Source organism: Schistocerca piceifrons, chromosome X, assembly GCF_021461385.2.
Source record: "Schistocerca piceifrons isolate TAMUIC-IGC-003096 chromosome X, iqSchPice1.1, whole genome shotgun sequence".
NCBI lineage: Eukaryota > Metazoa > Arthropoda > Insecta > Orthoptera > Acrididae > Schistocerca > Schistocerca piceifrons.
In genome coordinates, this window is record NC_060149.1 from 147,787,959 (window position 1) to 147,807,601 (window position 19,643).

The window sequence follows — 19,643 nt, forward strand, 5'->3', positions numbered from 1 at the left end:
TGTGGTAACTTATTCCGGATGCTCGTACCTTCGTTAACAGTCTGCAGTGGCGCCCCGAGTCAAACACTCTTCGGAAATCTAGGAATGGATAATCTGTCTGTTGTTCTGAAGAATTCTGCATCAAACCAATGTTAAGGATATTGATCTGTAATTTTTCGGATCCGTTCTTTTATCCTTCTTGTATACAGTAGTCGCCTGCGCTTTTTTCAAGTCGCTTGGGACTTTGCGCTGGACGAGAAATTCTCGATAAATGAAAGGTAAGTAAGGGGCCGACGCCGTAGAGTACTTTTTGTAAACTAGAATTGGGATTCCACTTGGACCTGGCGACTTATTGGTTTTCAATTCATTGGTTCAAATGGCACTGAGGTCATCAGTCCCCTAGAACTTAGAACTACTTAAACCTAACTAACCTAAGGACATCACACACATCCATGCCCGAGGCAGGATTCGAACCTGCGACCGTAACGGTCGTGCGATTCCAGACTGAAGCGCCTAGAACCGCTCGGCCACCCCGATTCAGCTGCTTCTCTACGCCAAGACTGCCTGTTGCTATGTCGTCCATACGGGAGTCTGTGTGATGGTCACACGGCGTTATGTTTGTACGATCCTTCTTCGTGAATGATTTCTTAAATGCGAAATTTAAAACTTCAGATTTCCTTCTATAGCCACACCAAACACGTCAACGAGTGACTGGACAGAAGCCTTGAAACCGCTTAGCGATTTTGCGTAGGACCGTAAATTTCTCGGGTTTTCGGTAAGATCTCCTGCTAAGGTATGGCGGTGGTAATTGTTATGTGCTTCATGCACAGATTTTTTTTTACGTCGGCGCGAATCTCTACTAACTTTTGGCTGTCGTTAAGTTGCGCTTTCTCTTGTGATCTAAGAGTGCAACAATCTTTGTTCCCTCAACATTTTCCATTTTTATTGTTAAGCTACGGTGGGTCTTTCCCGTCCTTAATCCAACTTACATGGCGCATACGTCTCCAGTGCGCGATGTATAATCAGTTTAAACTTTGCCCATAATTCCTCTACGTCCATCATATTGGAACTAAACGATGTTCATTCATTGTCTAAGTGCGATGCTAAAAACTCCTTATCTGCTCTGTATATCAGAAAAACACTCATAGCCTTCTTGGTTGATTTGCTAACTTCAGTAAAAATCTTTGCTATGATGACTTCATGATCACTAATTCCTGTATCTGTACGCGCGCAGTCAATAAAGTCATGTCTGCTTGTAGCTACAAGCTCTAAAATACACTCTAAGACAAAGAAACAAATAACGCACCACAAAGAAATTATCCGAATGGGACGGAAATCGATAGATGTGATGTATATGTACAGAAAAACAAATGATGATAATTTCAGAAAAATTGGATGATTTGTTCACGATAAAGAGCTTCACAAATTAAGAACGTCAGTGACTTGTTGGCCCACATCTGGCACTTAAGCATGAAGATATTTGGCTTGGCATTGAGTGTCGGATGTCCTCCTGAGTGATATCGTGCGAGTTTCTGCCCGATTAGCGCATTAGATCGTCAAAATCCCGAGATGGTTGGAGGGACACGCCCGGAATGTTCCAAACGTTCTTAGTTGGGGAGATATCTGATGTCCTTGCTATCCAAGGTACGGTTTTGCGAGCCCGAATATAAGCGACAGAACTCTCGATGTGTGCGGGCGGGCATTATCTTGCTGAAATATAAGCCCAGGATGGCTTACCATGGAGGGCAACAAAACGGGGCGTAGAATATCGTCGATGCGTCACTGTGCTGTAACAGTGCCGCGGAAAACAACCAAAAGGACCTGCTCCGGAAAAAAGAACCACCAGACCATCCTCGTTGTCGTGCCGTATGGCGGGTAACAGTCAGGTTGGTATCCCAGCGCTGTCTGGGGCGTCTGCAGACACACCTTCGGCCTGGATCTCCTTGACTGGAGTAGAATTGTCTTCAGTGATGAGTCCAATTTCGAACTGACCCCCGATACGAACGATGCCAAGCCGAATTACTGTCTGCTTAAGTACCAGAGGTAGACGGACGTGTTATTGACTCGCTCTCTTTGTGAAGTTCTTTCTCTTGAATAAAGTATCCACTTTTTCTGAAATTGTGCCCCTTTTTTTGTCTGTTCATGTACATCACATCTACCGATTTCCGTCCCACTCGAATAATTCCTTAATGGTGCACCGTTTCCTCATTTTTATTTTTCTTATTTTTAGAGTACTTCCATTGTGTGTGGGCTCTCGAACTAGCGGCTCAAGGCGGCATTTTAATAGGGTATGTGATCACTACGGGCGGTAATGCATGCTCTGCAACGTGCTCCTATGCTCCCACAGAGATGGTAAGGGGTTCTTGTGGTAGAGCGTACCACCGCTCCACCAGTGTGGTTGATAACTTCTGGACGGTCTTTGGTATATGTGGAAGTGCTGCGTTACGTCTCCCCACCGCCTTCCAAACGTGCTCGATGGCGTTTTAGTACAGGGAACGTGCAGGCCAGTCCATTCACTGAATATCTTCTCGTTCCAAGAGGTCCTCCACCTGTGCTGTTCGATGCGCTCGCTCATTGTCATCCATAAATATAAAGTTAGGGTCGAATGAACCCTAGAAAAGGCGCACATAGAAAAGGAATAAAGTGTCACAATAACGTTGAACGGTGATTGTCCAGTGTTCAAAGATTTGGAGGTCAGTAACCCCAGGCAACATTTTGCCTCCCACACCATAATAGGTGGACAATCAAAACTATCACTGGATGCATTATACACTGAAGAGCCAAAGAAACCGGTACACCTGCATAATATCGCGTAGGGCCCCCTTGAGCAAGCAGTAGTGCCGCAACATGACGTAGCATGGACTCGATTAAGGTCTGAAGTAGTGCTGGAGGGAACTGACACCATGAGTCCTACCGGGCTGCCAAAAATCCGTAAGAGTACGACGGGGTGGAGATCTCTTCTGAACAGCACGTTGCAAGGCATCGCTGATATGCTCAATAATATTCATGTCTGGGGAGTTTGGTAGCCAGCGGAAGCGTTTAAATTCAGAAGAGTGTACCTGGAGCGACCCTTTAGCAATGCTGGACATGTAGGGTAACGCATTGTCCTGCTGGAATTGCCCAAATCCGTCGGAATGCACACTGGACATGAACGGATGCAGGTGATCAGACAGGATGCTTACGTATGTGTCACCTGTCAGGGTCGTATCTAGACGTATCGGGGGTCCCATACACACGAACTGCACACACCCCACACCATTACAGAGCCACCACCAGCTTGAACAGTCCTCTGAAGCTATGCATGAAGTTGTCTCCATACCCGTATACGTCCATCCGCTCGATACAATTTGCACCGAGACTCGTCCAACAAGGCAACATTTTTCGAGTCATCAGCAGTCCAGTGTCGGTATTGACGGTATCAGGCGAGGCTTAGGGCTTTGTGTCATGCAGTCATCAAGGGTACACGAGTGGCCCTCCCCTTCCGAAAGCCCATATCGATGAAGTTTTGTTGAATGGTTCGCACACTGACACTTGTTGATGGCCCAGCACTGAAATCTGCTGCAATCTGCGGAAGGGTTGCACTTCTGTTACGTTGAACGATTCTCTTCAGTCGTCGTTTGTCCCGTTCTTGCGTGATCTTTCTCCGGCAGCGGCGATGTTGGAGATTTGATGTTTTACCAGATTCCTGATATTCACGGTACACTCGTGGAACGGTCGAACGGGAAAATCCTCACTTTATCGCTACCTCGGAGACACTTTGTCCCATCGCTAATGCGCCGATTGTAACACCACGTTCAAACTCACTTAAATCTTGATAACCTGTCATTGTAGCAGTAGCAACCGATTTAACAAAAAAAATGGTTCAAATGGCTCTGAGCACTATGGGACTTAACATCTGTGGTCATCAGTCCCCTAGAACTTAGAACTGCTTAAACCTAACTAACCTAAGGACATCACACACATCCATGCCCGAGGCAGGATTCGAACCTGCGACCGTAGCAGTCGCGCGGTTCCGGACTGAGCGCCGGAACCGCTAGACCACCGCGGCCGGCCCGATTTAACAATTGCGCCAGACACTTGTTGCCTTATGCAGGCACTGCCGACCGCATCGCTGTATTCTGCCTGTTTATATATCTTTGTATTTGAATATGCACGCCTATACCAGTTTCTATGGATCTGCAGTGTGTATCACCATCTGGGGTACGTCCAGAATCGTTACTCAGACTGAATCTGCTTTCATCCGAGAAAAACATGCGACCCCATTCCTCGTTGGTCCAGTCTTTGGGATGTTGGCACTTTCGCAAACTGTGCTGCCGATCTGCGAGTGTCAACGAAACACAACGTAATAGTCGTCGGTCAAGGGCATGTAGTCCACTGAGGGCCGAACCGCACAATAACCCTGGGTTCGGTGTGGGGCGGCTGTGGGGTGAGTGTACTGCTGTAACCTGTTGGGTTGTGTACACTGCGAGCTACGGCGGGGACGAAGCCTCTCCGTCGTTTATAGGTCCCCAGTTCAACACAATAGAATATAATACAATACAATACAATACAAATACTAATTTATGTATATTACCAATTAATGGCAAGATCGGTAGGGGAAGGTGTGGTAAAATACCGAAGACGGGAAAAGTGGCCATTGGCTGTGTTTTTAACCTGAACAGCGTTACTGCTTGCCAAGAAGTCGTCAGGCGAGTTCTAAAATACATCGCCATTGTTTTCAGTGAGAATGGCAGAAGAAGCTTCTCTCATTATTTTTTTGTAAAATCATTTTTGTTTTTGAGTTCTCTGACGTAAGATAAGTCTCTTACATTATTCTTGTCATCTCCCTTGTATGAAGCGTAGTAATTTGTACAATATCAATGTTTGAACAGCGTCTTTTGGCCTACAAATGTAGTTCCTTGTTATTTATTTCAATTTGATGGTTTCTTCTGTGGATCACTACTGCCGACAGGGCGTCCGATCTGTAAAAGTGGCCACACTACTCGTCAGGAAAAGTGGCCAAGGTGTTCACCCCTAATAAGAGCCAGTTACTTCCTCATATCACGCAAAATATTACAGATCAGACTGACTTTTACACCCTTTTATGCAGGGTGAACATTAATAAAATCGACAAACTGCAGGAACTGATTCCTGACTCGAAATGGAGGAAAAAAGGTCCTGTGAACATGCGTCCGCTAATGGACGGTATGCGTGCAACGAGAACAAAGGCCGGCCTGTGTGGCCGAGCCGTTCTAGGCGCTTCAGTCTGGAACCGGGCGACCGCTACGGTCGTAGGTTCGAATCCTGCCTCGGGCATGGATGTGTGTGATGTCCTTAGGTTAGTTAGGTTTAAGTAGTTCTAAGTTCTACGGGACTGATGACCTCAGAAGTCCCATAGTGCATAGAGCCATTTGAACCATTTTTTTTGAGAACAAATCGTTCTGGAACGTAGTACAGAACTGCATCGCTTCCACGTCACAATAGTGTTCAAAATGGCCTCCATAGCATTGCAAATGATAGGGATTGTAGCGATTGTCATGCAGGGTACAAATAATTGTAGTTAGGCTTACACCAAGTTATCGGGTCACTTGCCTGGAGCTTGTACTAGAGTTCGTCTCAATATCCTGTAGAACCTGGTTTTCAAATCTGGGGTACGCACAGTCCGCCACCTCCCTGCACTTTCGTCTGCCTGAAAGGACCCATGATCACATAAACGCTCAAAAAGAGCTTGAAATGTTGAGTGGTGTGGTTGGCGTCTATGAGGATTCTTGGTTTTGATACATCCGTGCTGCCTCTCAAGCATTTCCATCTCCTTGGCCGTACACAAACACCATCTCGACTTGTTATCGACGTGAATACCGGATCATTCTACCGGTTACAGTACGCTGCTTCAATCATACAGCCTGCAACACACGAGGAACACACGGCACGTCATCAGGGGAACTGTCATTAATCAGCGCCATCTGCCGTGGCAACGATGCATTTCCAGACACTTGTTGGTAGGACCTTTCTCCTCCATTTTCAGTCAGGAATCCGACCCTGCAGTTTGCCGGTTATATTAATGTTCAACCTGTATATGCAAAGTTGTCATCCGCCATTCTATGCCTTTTTGACAACTTTGAATTAATAAAGTTTTATTATAGTCTCTGTTCTGATATATTTGGCCTAATACGAAAGTCCGATTCAAAACGGTGAGCTGTAATCGCTTTGTATTCTCTCAGATAGTAGGGCGCGAAGGTGCCAAGAAAATGCACCCGGAAATCATACAACAAACATGGGATCTGTTGCGACAGCACTGGCCACATTACCGGCTTAGGTACAGAAAGCTGGTCACTACGTGAGCCTTCAGAAAAATCCATTAAGTACCAATATATTATTTACTTTTTTACTTAAAATATTTGGTTTGATATCTTAAAATGTGTAGATTCGAAATGTTTGAACGGCGAGGTTCTAACAGTAAACATGGTCTGATGAAAATTGAGTTTTTCTTTGAGTGGCTATTACCCTCCCCCCCCCCCCCCCCCCCAAAACCTCCACCTTTCGTGGTGGCCCGAGTTGTCACGCTCCAGTGTCAGTGCTGGCTCATAAGCCAAAAATGCTTGACAACCATTGGGCTGGAGGCTTTAAAATCGGAAATAACTAATCATAAATCCGTGCACAGGAGCGAACTCACAAATACTTTGAACCTTTCATTACTGGCAGAATATCTTCGTGGATCAGTGAGGACAACTCACTACCGAGCTGCAGTATGTAATACTTTTGAACGTCACCTCTGCCCCGGCGAGCCTGCGAGTTCCCCCCTACATTCCCTGATACGAGATTTCCTGAGCTCGCAAGAACTCCTGGAATTTCGATAATGATATAAGCTGAAGGAATGAATTAAAATTTGTGCCACAGGCGGGATTTGAATCCAGGTGTCCTGCTTACGAGGCAGATGTGCTAACCATTACACCATCTTTTTTTTATCTCTTTATTTTGTTCTGTGTAGCTCGTTGCGTTTGGTCTGGGCGGACGTCGCATGCCATCCGTTCAAGTTGATCGTTGATTCCTTTACTCAGTTTTCTTATTGCAGAGGGCCACCGCCTCTCTGACCAAACAGTGCGGGCGTCATAGAGTATGGCTAACGGAATGGTAAGCAGGAGACCCAGGTTCAAGTCCCAGCTGTGGCACAAATTTTAATTCATTTCTTTAATACCAGAGAGACCCAGCAATACTGACGTATTAAGAAGGGGAAAAGTGGGCTGAAGGCGTGAACTGAAGTTCTTGCTAGAGAGGGCATCGGACTAGGCGTTTAACATACTGCTAGAGTAATGTTTTGCTCAGAACATCTGCCCCATAAGCAGGAGACCCTTGTTCAAGTCTTGGTGGTGGCAAAAATTTTAATTGATTTCTTCAGTTTCTGTCATTATCGAAGGCAAAGTTGAGACTCATATGTCTCAAGGAAATTGTAATTCCATCAGATCAGTAAAGCCTGAAACTGTTTTAATATCCGAGCCCTTCGCACAATCAGCCGAAGAAGTTGAAGTCACACGTTCCCATTGGTCACCACTGAGTGAGGTTACCATACTGGACTCACATTCAGGTGGACGTCCTGATTTAGGTTTTCCGTGATTTCCCTAAATCGATCCAGGCAAATGCCGGGACTGTTCCTCTGAAAGGGCACGGCCGATTTCCTTCCCCATCGTTCCCTCATCCGATGGAACTCATGACCTCGCTGTTCGGTCCCCTCCCCTAAATCAGCCAACCAACCAACCAAAAAATAGATGAACTCCATTCGGGAATAAACAAAGCTCATCAGAACATTAAATTCACACTTGAAAAAGAAAATCAAATAAATTTTCTTGACATTACAATAACAAAAGAAAATGACAGACATACATTTAACATCTTTAGAAAACCAACAGCCACAGACACAATAATAGATTCCACTTCCAACCACCGCCACAGCCAGATACTTGAAGCACTAAGACACATGTTACATAGATTAAACAGAATCCCACTCAACACGAGAAACTATGAACAAAGGAAATGAGTAAAAACATACAAATAGCTAGGAACAACGGGTATGACACACATGGGGTACACAGGCTCAATCGCCCACATCTCGTGGTCGTGCGGTAGCGTTCTCGCTTCCCACGCCCGGGTTCCTGGGTTCGATTCCCGGCGGGGTCAGGAATTTTCTCTGCCTCGTGATGGCTGGGTGTCGTGTGGTGTCCTTAGGTTAGTTAGGTTTAAGTAGTTCTCAGTTCTAGCGGACTGATGACCATAGATGTTAAGTCCCATAGTGCTCAGAGCCATTTGAACCACAGGCTCAATCAAAAAATAAAAACACAAATACAAAACAAACACAACATTTCCAGAATACAAGAGAACTTACAAACACACTCAACAAACACACACAACGACAACACGACACAGAAAAGAACCAGATGGTACACCATGACCTACACACATAAACCAACGCACAGTTACAAACATCCTAAAGAGACAAAGCTTCAAAATAGCATATAAGCCTGGGCAAACCCTCCAATCACACCTAAGCCAGCCAGCTACCAAGAGGGACAAATTCCAACAATCAGGAATATATAAACTTGAATGTCAAAGTTGTAATGCTGCATACATAGGCATGACATGCAGGAATTTTGAAACACGATACAAAGAACATATCACATGTTGGAAGTATGAAACAAACCATTCCACATTTGCAGAACATTTAAAACACCATAACCATCATCCTACAAACATGGAACAAGAAATGAAAATAATGAGAATAAGCAACCATGACAAACATCTTACACAAACGCAAGAAAACTTTCACATCCAGAAAGCCATAGCAGAAAACAAACATGTGATAAATGAACAAACCCAAATCAGCATAGGCTCCGTACTACACACACACACACACACACACGCAGACGCAGACACAAATACATACACGAACAGATCACAGATACTTCAATAATTACACTCGAAAGTTTGGCAATAACATTCAATCTTTGGCAAAAACATTTGACAGTCGGCAACAGAAACCAAAAAATTGCATTGAAACAAGCTTTCAGTTCATAGTGCTGTGGAATGTGTGGAAAAAACCGCAAATTGGCATTCATAAGAAGAAGGACAATACCAAAAATGCAACAGCAGCGTAATATTTAAGAAACTGTCCACGCATCCTGTAAGTACAGTTCAAAACATTACTACTTAATAGGAAATACCAACCACCAGAACTGTTTATAACCTACAGGTACAGTGACAAAAATGTAAATTAAATAGCAAACATATGTACATACTCCAGGCCACTGATGATGCCTTGCAGAAAATTAAGGCGAAACGCGTATGACACTAAAATTGTGTTTTATTCAGTTGCTGTCAGACGGTCCATAAGTAAAAATTATCAGTCTTGTTGTTTTTGTGGTCTTCTGTTCAGAGACTGGTTTCACGCAGCTCTCCATGATACTCTATCCTGTGCAAGCTTCTTCATCTCCCAGTACCTACTGCAACCTACATCCTTCTGAATCTGTTTAGTGTATTCATCCCTTGGTCTCCCTCTATGATTTTTACCCTCCATGCTGCCCTCCAATACTAAATTGGTGATCCCTTGATGTCTCAGAATATGCCCTACCGATCGATCCCTTCTTCTAGTCAAGTTGTGCCACAAATTTCTCTTCTCTCCAATTCTATTCCATACTTCCTCATTAGTTATGTTATCTACCCATCTAATCTTCAGCATTCTTCTGTAGCACCAGTTTTCTAAAGCTTCTATTCTCTTCTTGTCTAAACTATTTATCGTCCATGTTTCACTTCCATACATGGCTACACTCCATACAAATACTTTCAGAAACGACTTCCTGACATTTAAATCTATACTCGATGTTAACAAATTTCTCTTCTTCAGAAACGCTTTCCTTGCCATTGCCAGTCTACATTTTATATCCTCTCTACTTCGACCACATGAGTTATTTTGCTCCCCAAATAGCAAAACTCCTTTACTACTTTAAGTGTCTCATTTCCTAATCTAATTCCGGCAGCATCACCCGATATAATTCGACTACATTCCATTATCCTCGTTTTGCTTTTGTTGATGTTCATCTTATAACCTCCCATCAAGACACTATCCATTCCGTTCAACTGCTCTTCCAAGTCCTTTGCTGTCTCTGACAGAATTACAATGTCATCGGCGAACCTCAAAGTTTTTATTTCTTCTCCATGGATTTTAATTCCTACTCCGAACTTTTCTTTTGTTTCCTTCACCGCTTGCAAAATATACAGGTTGAATAACATCGGGGATAGGCTACAACCCTGTCTCACTCCCTTCCCAACAACTGCTTCCCTTTCATGCCCCTCGACTCTCATAACTGCCATCTGGTTTCTGTACAAATTGTAAATAGCCTTTCGCTCCCTGTATTTTACCCCTACCACCTTCAGAATTTGAAAGAGAGTATTCCAGTCAACATTGTCAAAAGCTTTCTCTAAGTCTACAAATGCTAGAAACGTAGGTTTGCGTTTCCTTAATCTACACTCCTGGAAATGGAAATAAGAACACCGTGAATTCATTGTCCCAGGAAGGGGAAACTTTATTGACACATTCCTGGGGTCAGATACATCACATGATCACACTGACAGAACCACAGGCACATAGACACAGGCAACAGAGCATGCACAATGTCGGCACTAATACAGTGTATATCCACCTTTCGCAGCAATGCAGGCTGCTATTCTCCCATGGAGACGATCGTAGAGATGCTGGATGTAGTCCTGTGGAACGGCTTGCCACGCCATTTCCACCTGGCGCCTCAGTTGGACCAGCGTTCGTGCTGGACGTGCAGACCGCGTGAGACGACGCTTCATCCAGTCCCAAACATGCTCAATGGGGGACAGATCCGGAGATCTTGCTGGCCAGGGTAGTTGACTTACACCTTCTAGAGCACGTTGGGTGGCACGGGATACATGCGGACGTGCATTGTCCTGTTGGAACAGCAAGTTCCCTTGCCGGTCTAGGAATGGTAGAACGATGGGTTCGATGACGGTTTGGATGTACCGTGCACTATTCAGTGTCCCCTCGACGATCACCAGTGGTGTACGGCCAGTGTAGGATATCGCTCCCCACACCATGATGCCGGGTGTTGGCCCTGTGTGCCTCGGTCGTATGCAGTCCTGATTGTGGCGCTCACCTGCACGGCGCCAAACACGCATACGACCATCATTGGCACCAAGGCAGAAGCGACTCTCATCGCTGAAGACGACACGTCTCCATTCGTCCCTCCATTCACGCCTGTCGCGACACCACTGGAGGCGGGCTGCACGACGTTGGGGCGTGAGCGGAAGACGGCCTAACGGTGTGCGGGACCGTAGCCCAGCTTCATGGAGACGGTTGCGAATGGTCCTCGCCGATACCCCAGGAGCAACAGTGTCCCTAATTTGCTGGGAAGTGGCGGTGCGGTCCCCTACGGCACTGCGTACGATCCTACGGTCTTGGCGTGCATCCGTGCGTCGCTGCGGTCCGGTCCCAGGTCGACGGGCACGTGCACCTTCCGCCGACCACTGGCGACAACATCGATGTACTGTGGAGACCTCACGCCCCACGTGTTGAGCAATTCGGCGGTACGTCCACCCGGCCTCCCGCATGCCCACTATACGCCCTCGCTCAAAGTCCGTCAACTGCACATACGGTTCACGTCCACGCTGTCGCGGCATGCTACCAGTGTTAAAGACTGGCTGACACTGACGGCGGCGGTGCACAAATGCTGCGGAGCTAGCGCCATTCGACGGCCAACACCGCGGTTCCTGGTGTGTCCGCTGTGCCGTGCGTGTGATCATTGCTTGTACAGCCCTCTCGCAGTGTCCGGAGCAAGTATGGTGGGTCTGACACACCGGTGTCAATGTGTTCATTTTTCCATTTCCAGGAGTGTATTTTCTAAGATAAGTCGTAGGGTCAGTCTTGCATCACGTGTTCCAATATTTCTGTGGAACTAAAACTGATCTTCCCCGAGGTAGGCTTCTACAGTTTTTCCATTCGTCTGTAAAGAATTCGCGTTAGTATTTTGCAGCTGTGACTTATTAAACTGATAGTTCGGTAATTTTCACATCTGTCAACACCTGCTGTCTCTGGGATAGGAATTATTATATTCTTCTTGAAGTCTGAGGGTATTTCGCCTGTCTCATGCATCATGCTCACTAAATGGTAGAGTTTTGTTAGGCCTGGCTCTCCCAAGGCTGTCGTTAGTTCTAAAGGGATGTTGTCTACTCCCGGGGCCTTGTTTCGACTTAGATCTTTCCGTGCTCTGTCAAACTCTCCACGCAGTATCATATCTCCCATTTCATCTTCATCTAGATTCTCTTCCATTTCTATAATATTGTCCTCAAGAACATCGCCCTTCCACCTTTCTGCTTTCCCTTCTTTGCTTAGAACTGGGTTTCCATCTGTGCTCTTGATATTCATGCAAGTCGTCCTCTTTTCTCCAAAGGTCTCTTTAATTTTCCTGTAGGCAGTATCTGTCTTACCCTTAGTGATATGCGCCTCTACATAGTTACATTTGTTCTCTAGCCATCCATATACCGTAATATTACACGCAACTGAGGAAGACAGGACTACAAAAGTTGAAACCAACCAACCATTGGTCACCACGTCTTGCAGCTAAAAGAATACGTGCGTTGTGTTGCAGAGAAGAGCCGCAGTGGCGGCCCGGCGGCCGCCGCGTCCTCGTCGAGCAGCGACAGCAGCTGCGCGGCCAGCCCTAGCGCCAGCGCGAGCGCCAGTCCGACTCGGCTCCCGGCGCTGAACGCGGTGAATATGCCGCTGCCGCTGCCGCTGTCGCTGGCGCCTCCCGTGCTGCCGGTGGCGCAGCCGTCCTGCTCCTCCTCCGCCGCCGCCGCCGCCGCCTCCGCCTCTGGCGCCGGCGCGCGCTCGGGCCGCTTCTCCGAGGTGGCCAAGTGCATGCTGGAGATCATCGAGGACCTGCAGAACCAGACGCAGTCGCCCCCCGAGCCGGCCCCGTTGCCGCCGTCGCAGCAGCCGGCCACCGAGTACCACGTGTACGAGGAGATAATGTACGAGATGACGACGAGGCCACGCGACGACCCGAAGCGCGTGCCGCCGCCGCTGCCGGCTCGGCCGCGCAGTTTCAAGCCGGCGGCCAGCCGCCCCAAGCAGCGCAGCAACCTGTACTCGCTGTTCCGCGAGCAGAGCGCTCGCCGCAACATCTCGCAGTCGCTCGAGAAAGAGTTCCGCCGCGCGCGCCGCCAGTACTCGTCCTCCTCCTCCGACGAGGAGTACGGCTTCCGCGTGCACACGCAGTAGACCCACCCTACCGCATATATATTCATATTTGTGTAGAACACCTGTCCGTAAAAGTCGTTAGCTATGATTTGTATAATATCTAAATTTCACGTACGACGGCCTGGGTAGTGTTACAGGCGGAGGAACATTGCCGCTGTAACACGAACGCGACAATATTTTAAGACTCCTTATACGTCTGTAATTGGAAAATGGCAAAACCGTACCGTGTGTCATCTGACAGTGTACGACGAATACAGAAAACTGGATGTGAGTACCAAACGCGAACACATTTTCAGTGTGCAGGGACAGACACTACTGATGTTGTTCTCTCGCCTAGGCACTGTTGCCCGACTCTTTTAGTTCCTGAATATGTTTATAATCCTTTTTATTCTATTCTTCTCTTCGTGCAAATTATGCCGAGAAAGAACGTGGCAGAAGCTTGTGTACAACGAAAGGTGTTAAAAGGTAGTCCTACAGTCTCAGCCTCATTATTCACGGTGCTGGGTGCCGGTTTACAACGAAGACTGTGTACGTGACACTCTACAATGAAAGGGGCTATGATGATAAATTCGAAACTAGTGAAACTTTGAATCTAAATGTCTTATCCGAACTTAGGTCGAGGTTTCACTAGCAAACTCTCAAACTAATATAAAGTGTGTAAGTAGTACAACTTTTGTGACTATTCAAACATTATTAAGTATCTGTCATAATTTCCGAGCTACTCCTGAACGCAGCTGTTGAACTTGATACACGCTCGAAAACGTCTCTGATGAACATAGAATGATTATGGTTAAATCATTATTTTACGAAAATTTTCATGAAATTGTGAATTATTTAGGTTAAAGTTCGAATGACTAATTCAGTGAATAACTGTGCATGTACGTGTCATTTTTTCCTCGAAAAAGCTATTAACATCACAGCCTCATGTTGTCTGAGTGTCATTAGCTCAAAACTGTCTCAATTCAAAACTCTACGAAGCTGTAGTATACCTTCTAGTTCCTCCCACAACGACCTAAACTAATGCCGATGTCTTGTAAATAAAATGTTATATGTGTTTATTTCAGCTGAGTAATTATAATCTTGTAGATCCTTTATCCGATCAGCAAGATGCAAAAGAATTTCTTGCCAATTTTGGTTTAGAAATAGTTTTACAGCTGAACAAATTTTCGTTGTGAACTCAAGGCATGAGTACATATCCATATGCGAAACACTGCATGTAAATAATTCCATGCCAGTTTGAAGTGTCATCAACAAGATAAACTGTTTGGCTGTGCTTCCACAATACTAGCGTGTCTGAAAAGCAAAACAGAATTATCGGTTTCACAAGTATATCTTCATTGTTGGAGGTACGTGAACTGAACAATCTTTTATTCTTTCTTATGAAAAGGTTTTGTAATTCCAGGAGGAGGTAATAACTAAAATTCAAGTGTCAAATAATAAAACAGTTTCAGTCATAACTGTGTGCTCTCTACAGGTACTGGCTTTCACACTTGTACAAGACAGTAAAGACTGTAGTATTACGCCATTGCCGATCTACAATAATTTTTTTCAGCTGCAGTTGCACTTAGTTGAATTGTGTAATTATAACCTTCCTCCCCACTTTTAATACCTTTGCAGGAAAAAGTACGATACGGACAAGTTTTTTTTTTTTTTTTTTTTTTTTTTTTTTTTTTTTTTTTTTTTGTAGTGTAATGTGAATTTGTAGGTATAAGTTAGCTCATGCATGAGAGCTCTTCCAGGCAGCTGACGTTCCTATACCAATTTCAACGTCACCAAATAGATAAAATCATTAGTGCTGGCATGCTGTATGAAAATATCTGATCATATTGATTTGGATGTATCAGTTTCACGTACTTTGGCATCAGTATTCATTAGATAATTTTAGTTGTGCACATTTTTATCAAAGTGACACTGGGTACTTGACATATTTATAGTTTTGCCCATAAATGCCTTCTATTGAAAAGAATAGTCCTCACACCAAATAATTAATTAGAAATTAAATGTCACTAAATTTGCTAGCTGCTATTCATTTCTTTAAATGAGATTTACAATGTGAACACATTTAATTAGGCTTTGTTTTCAGTTGAACAGTAATTCAAAAATCAACAATGTCATTTCCTGTGACACTACCATCCCAACGTGGGTCTCATATGTCTAAGCATTTGTACCTCCGCTTAGTGGCTAGCGGAGTGTATATGTATATGTAGATGTAGATTGATACAATGATTTCATTTCAATTTATATTTTGAGATGAATTTCTTTTATGAGATATATAAGAAAAATTCATATAACTTTCTAACATTATACTGCCTAAATCATCACATGGGGAGTACAACTTTCGCTGCTTGGAAATTTTAATGCAACTGGGAAGAGAAGTTTCAGTTCATCGGAATGCACCAAGTGAGGTGGTTCAGTGGTCTGACATTGGACTCACACTGGCAAATAAAATTCTAGTCCAGACATCCAGATTTAGCTTTCCCATGGTTTCCCTAAATCTCTTAATGCAAACGGCAGGATGGTTCCTTTGACCAGGACATAGTCAATTTCCTTCATCATTCTACTGCAGTCAAGATTATGCTGCAACTCTAATGACCCCATCATCAATAGGATGTTCTGCCCTAATGTTCCTTCCTTCCTTACACTCAAACAAATGCAGTCCCTGTGCTGTTTTAGGTATAAGAATGTAGACACTCCACTTTATGTATACAGTGGAAAATGAATGCTCACAAATTGAATTTTTGAAGCGTATTTTTCAACTGACAATTAACCAGCTAATGAGTACTGGAATTTCGGCGAGTACATGCTTTGTGGAGATCCTTGCTATGGAATGCTTCATGCATTTAGAAATCAATATAAAAAATTTGCACAGATACTGGTAACTGATATAGGAATGCTCAATACAGTCACGATGAATGGCAAATTGTTGTCACTTACTGTTCTGCCATTGATATTCAGAAAACAAACCCATGTGCTCATTTGTACCTCACATAGTGATACATAACTTCTTCCCTGTATCTGTATAGTGTGATATTAAAATCACAGAAACTATAATACGGCTATTTTTCGATCTTCTTGCTGTTATCAGTAATGGTCTGTCCTAAAGAACAGTGGTAATTTGTAGCGAGCAATTCGTCTGCTATGCCACCCATTTTAAAGCATTCTTTAGTATTTCTTTCATACTAATAGATACATAGATACAAAGAGTTTTCCTCCAAGAATATAAAGTAATAAATTAGGAATGGAGACCATGTATTACTCTAAGATAATGTATCAGCTTGGACAAAAAGTAGTTTGGATACCTACATGGATAGAAATTACATGATAAATGAAGTATTACACGAAATAATGTTCTTTCAGTGTGTTCCAGTTAATAGAAGCAAGTCGTTTTAAAATTCATATATATTTACTATTATTAAGATCATCATTATTATTATTAAATGTTCTCATGAGCATAAAGAGCTTAATATTTTCTTCACTCTGAAGAGATTACAAAATAAATTCTGCTAGTATCATCTGTGACCTCACAAAACAGAAAAAAGGTGTCCAGGAACTAATGATTATCAGAGTACTGTAAAGAGAAGTACTTTCTAAATTTTTGGCAAAAATCAATAAACTTAATTACCATGTTAACACGAAGGTGAGAATTCGGTGAGACTGTGTGGTACATACTTTCAATAAGACACAAGTGTGCCATATCCTAAGTTAGCTTTTTTAATTTTTTCACAGTTTATTAAAAAATTAAATTTTGTATGTAGCCTTTCTTTTCCTATACATATTTCCGTTCAGTCCAAATATTTACACTCTTGCACATACATTATGTGAGACAGAACATTTAGTAACTAATTCTGAAAATTAAGCACTTTTGATGGTCTAACAAGGATCATTATCAGAAATGAAGGGTCCAACATGGACTGTTCTTTTTAACACCCAAGATTTCAGTCAATAACACAGAGTAGCTCATAATGTTGTCTAACAAGAGCACCATAACAAAATAAAAGCTTTGACTTTACACTATTATATACATAATATCTTCAGCAAACCATGTACCAGCTCACAGAATTTCGTTACAGTAATTAAGAAAATAGTATGACATGTAATCAGCAATCTCATTGGTGATCTCTAATGGCATTTTAAACTCTTTGACTTAATTAAATCCCTTACATCAATCACTGTGAACATCATTTTGTCACTAAATGGATAAGAAGGGATGTAACTGTTTTCAAAATTTGTTTGGATTGATGGTGAAGCTTTCCATAGCAGTCTGTAAACATTGAAAGATTTGCCCTGTGAAATACCAAACCAACATGAATTGAGACTGTGTCATACATTTATAGATATATATTGTGAATAACTGTGCCTTATGTTACATAGCATTTGGAGAATCATTTCAGACAAAATAACGGAACAGTGCCAGATTCCAATCTAGTCTTTTATTGTTTTGTATCTGCAAATGTAATGAGCTGTCACTTTCTCATATAATCCGGTGCAACATTCAAAGAATCATAATGAAGAAACTAATTTTCTTGCTACCATAATTGTTCTTTTTCCCAAATAAATTATACTTCATACAAGTTATTCTTTCACGAAGGATTGATGTTTGGATTTCTTTGTACCATTAGGGGTGAAACTGAGAAGTCTCTAGGATTCCACATTGCATTGATGCATAATTTCATTCTTCAAAAGTTTTAGCATAGACATATTTATATGTACATATATACTTCATATAAAAATTGCAGCAAATTTATGCAGTTTAGGATCAGATACAGTGTTTATTTGTGAATGTTTGTTTTCATTTCCTTGTCAACCACTTAGGTGCACCAATCTGTGGTTGATAGTCATTGGAGGAAGAGAAAGCCAGTATAGGAGGTTTCACTGAAGCATCCTAATTATTACTCTTGTATTTATTGTATTTATATTTGTTTTATTGCTCTAACATCACATTAGGTGTTATCAATATCAGTTTATGTACAGATTTATCATTGAAAGGTTATGTTTAATCATAAGTGTTCATGTTGTAAGATATTTGGAAACTCTTGTTAAGTTATATCAGTTCTGAGTGGAGTGGCATTTTAAAAGTTACATAAAATACAATACGTTTATACTTATATGTATCATTTTAATAATCTCTTCGACTGAGTCCACTGAAAAGTATTGCTGGAAAGAAAAGTTATCAAATACAGTGTGAAAATTGAGTCTACAACTTACAGCTTTTACCAAATAGCAAATCAGTTAAAATACGATGATTATGATGAACATGGTTTAACTTAGTAAGATGATCATAAAAAAATTTTGTTAGTAATCTTCTCTATGGCAGACATTTCTACTAACATCCCACAAAATGGTTTCTTTGGCTCTTCACAGCTTTTTCATATTTCTGCCAGAAAATAGGTTTTTATTGAAATAAATAACACAATGAGCTGAAATGTAATCAGTTTTGCCTAATATCCAAACAGTGAAGATATATTGTCAGTTGATGCTCGAAATGTTAACTTCTGTAGTATTTTTGTAACCCAACTGTAATATTATCAACATCACACAGATTCAGCTTGTTTATCATTAAACTTTTAGTTGCACTCTGGATGTACAAAAACAAATAAAATTAAATTCATGCAGTGCTACAAAGTAACAACAGCTTTTGCTCCTTTAAATGATTTTTAAGTTTCTTGCCCAGTCAATAGTATATTGTCATTAAAAAGCCTTATGTTATCACTTACATTAAAAACACTGTTCCACAATTAGCCTATTTTACTATTAATGGAAGACAGAGTTTTTTCTCATTTGACAAAAATTTTATAAGGATCTTGCAGTTGAACTGTAGTTTCCTCTGAATTTTCACATACAAAGCGTAGGCGAAAAATTCATGAGTTGCTGAAAGTGTGCACATAATTTTGCTTGTAAAATGTGGCTCTTACGCAATAACAAAAATAATTTTGCAGTCAAGGTACACAGAAACCATTTGATGAGATTTTACATCATGTTTGTTTTGAGTTAGCTGGAAGTGTTACTTGTAAACATAAATGCATGAACAGTATAGAACACTGTTATCAAGACCAAAGGTATAGTGTTGAAACTTATTTTTCAGGCTGAGGAATAAAATCACATTTGATGGTAGAATTATCTCAGCAAGGAAGCAAAAGCTTCATCTACAACTTTCACTTAAGTCTCTCATGAAGCCTCTCAATAGACGTAAATGATAGGCTGCAGATTAAATTAATCCTCGTTACGGGAGTTTTTATGCAAAATCTTGTACTGTTATAGTGATTTAGGAACAGGCATTCTACAGTACTATAAAAAAAGAACACTGGAATATATGATACGATCAGATCCCACAATAATTTTCATTGCAACCCAGTATCTCAAGTACCTTATTGGACGTGCTAATGAGTTTCATCAAAATTCACAATACTTCAGT

The 19,643-nt window shown here is 42.5% G+C and overlaps 1 protein-coding gene across 1 annotated transcript in view; it reads left to right on the top strand.

The window, feature by feature from the left end:
- The window catches only part of LOC124722226, a 113,328-nt gene extending 98,660 nt beyond the window's left edge, over positions 1 to 14,668 (top strand). Inside the window, exons 5-6 of the mRNA XM_047247419.1 lie at positions 12,618 to 12,692; positions 12,843 to 14,668. Coding sequence (XP_047103375.1) covers positions 12,618 to 12,692; positions 12,843 to 13,252 — 485 coding nt within the window. The 3' untranslated portion in view covers positions 13,253 to 14,668. The remainder of the gene's footprint in view (positions 1 to 12,617; positions 12,693 to 12,842) is intronic.
- The last annotated feature ends 4,975 nt before the right edge of the window (positions 14,669 to 19,643 follow it).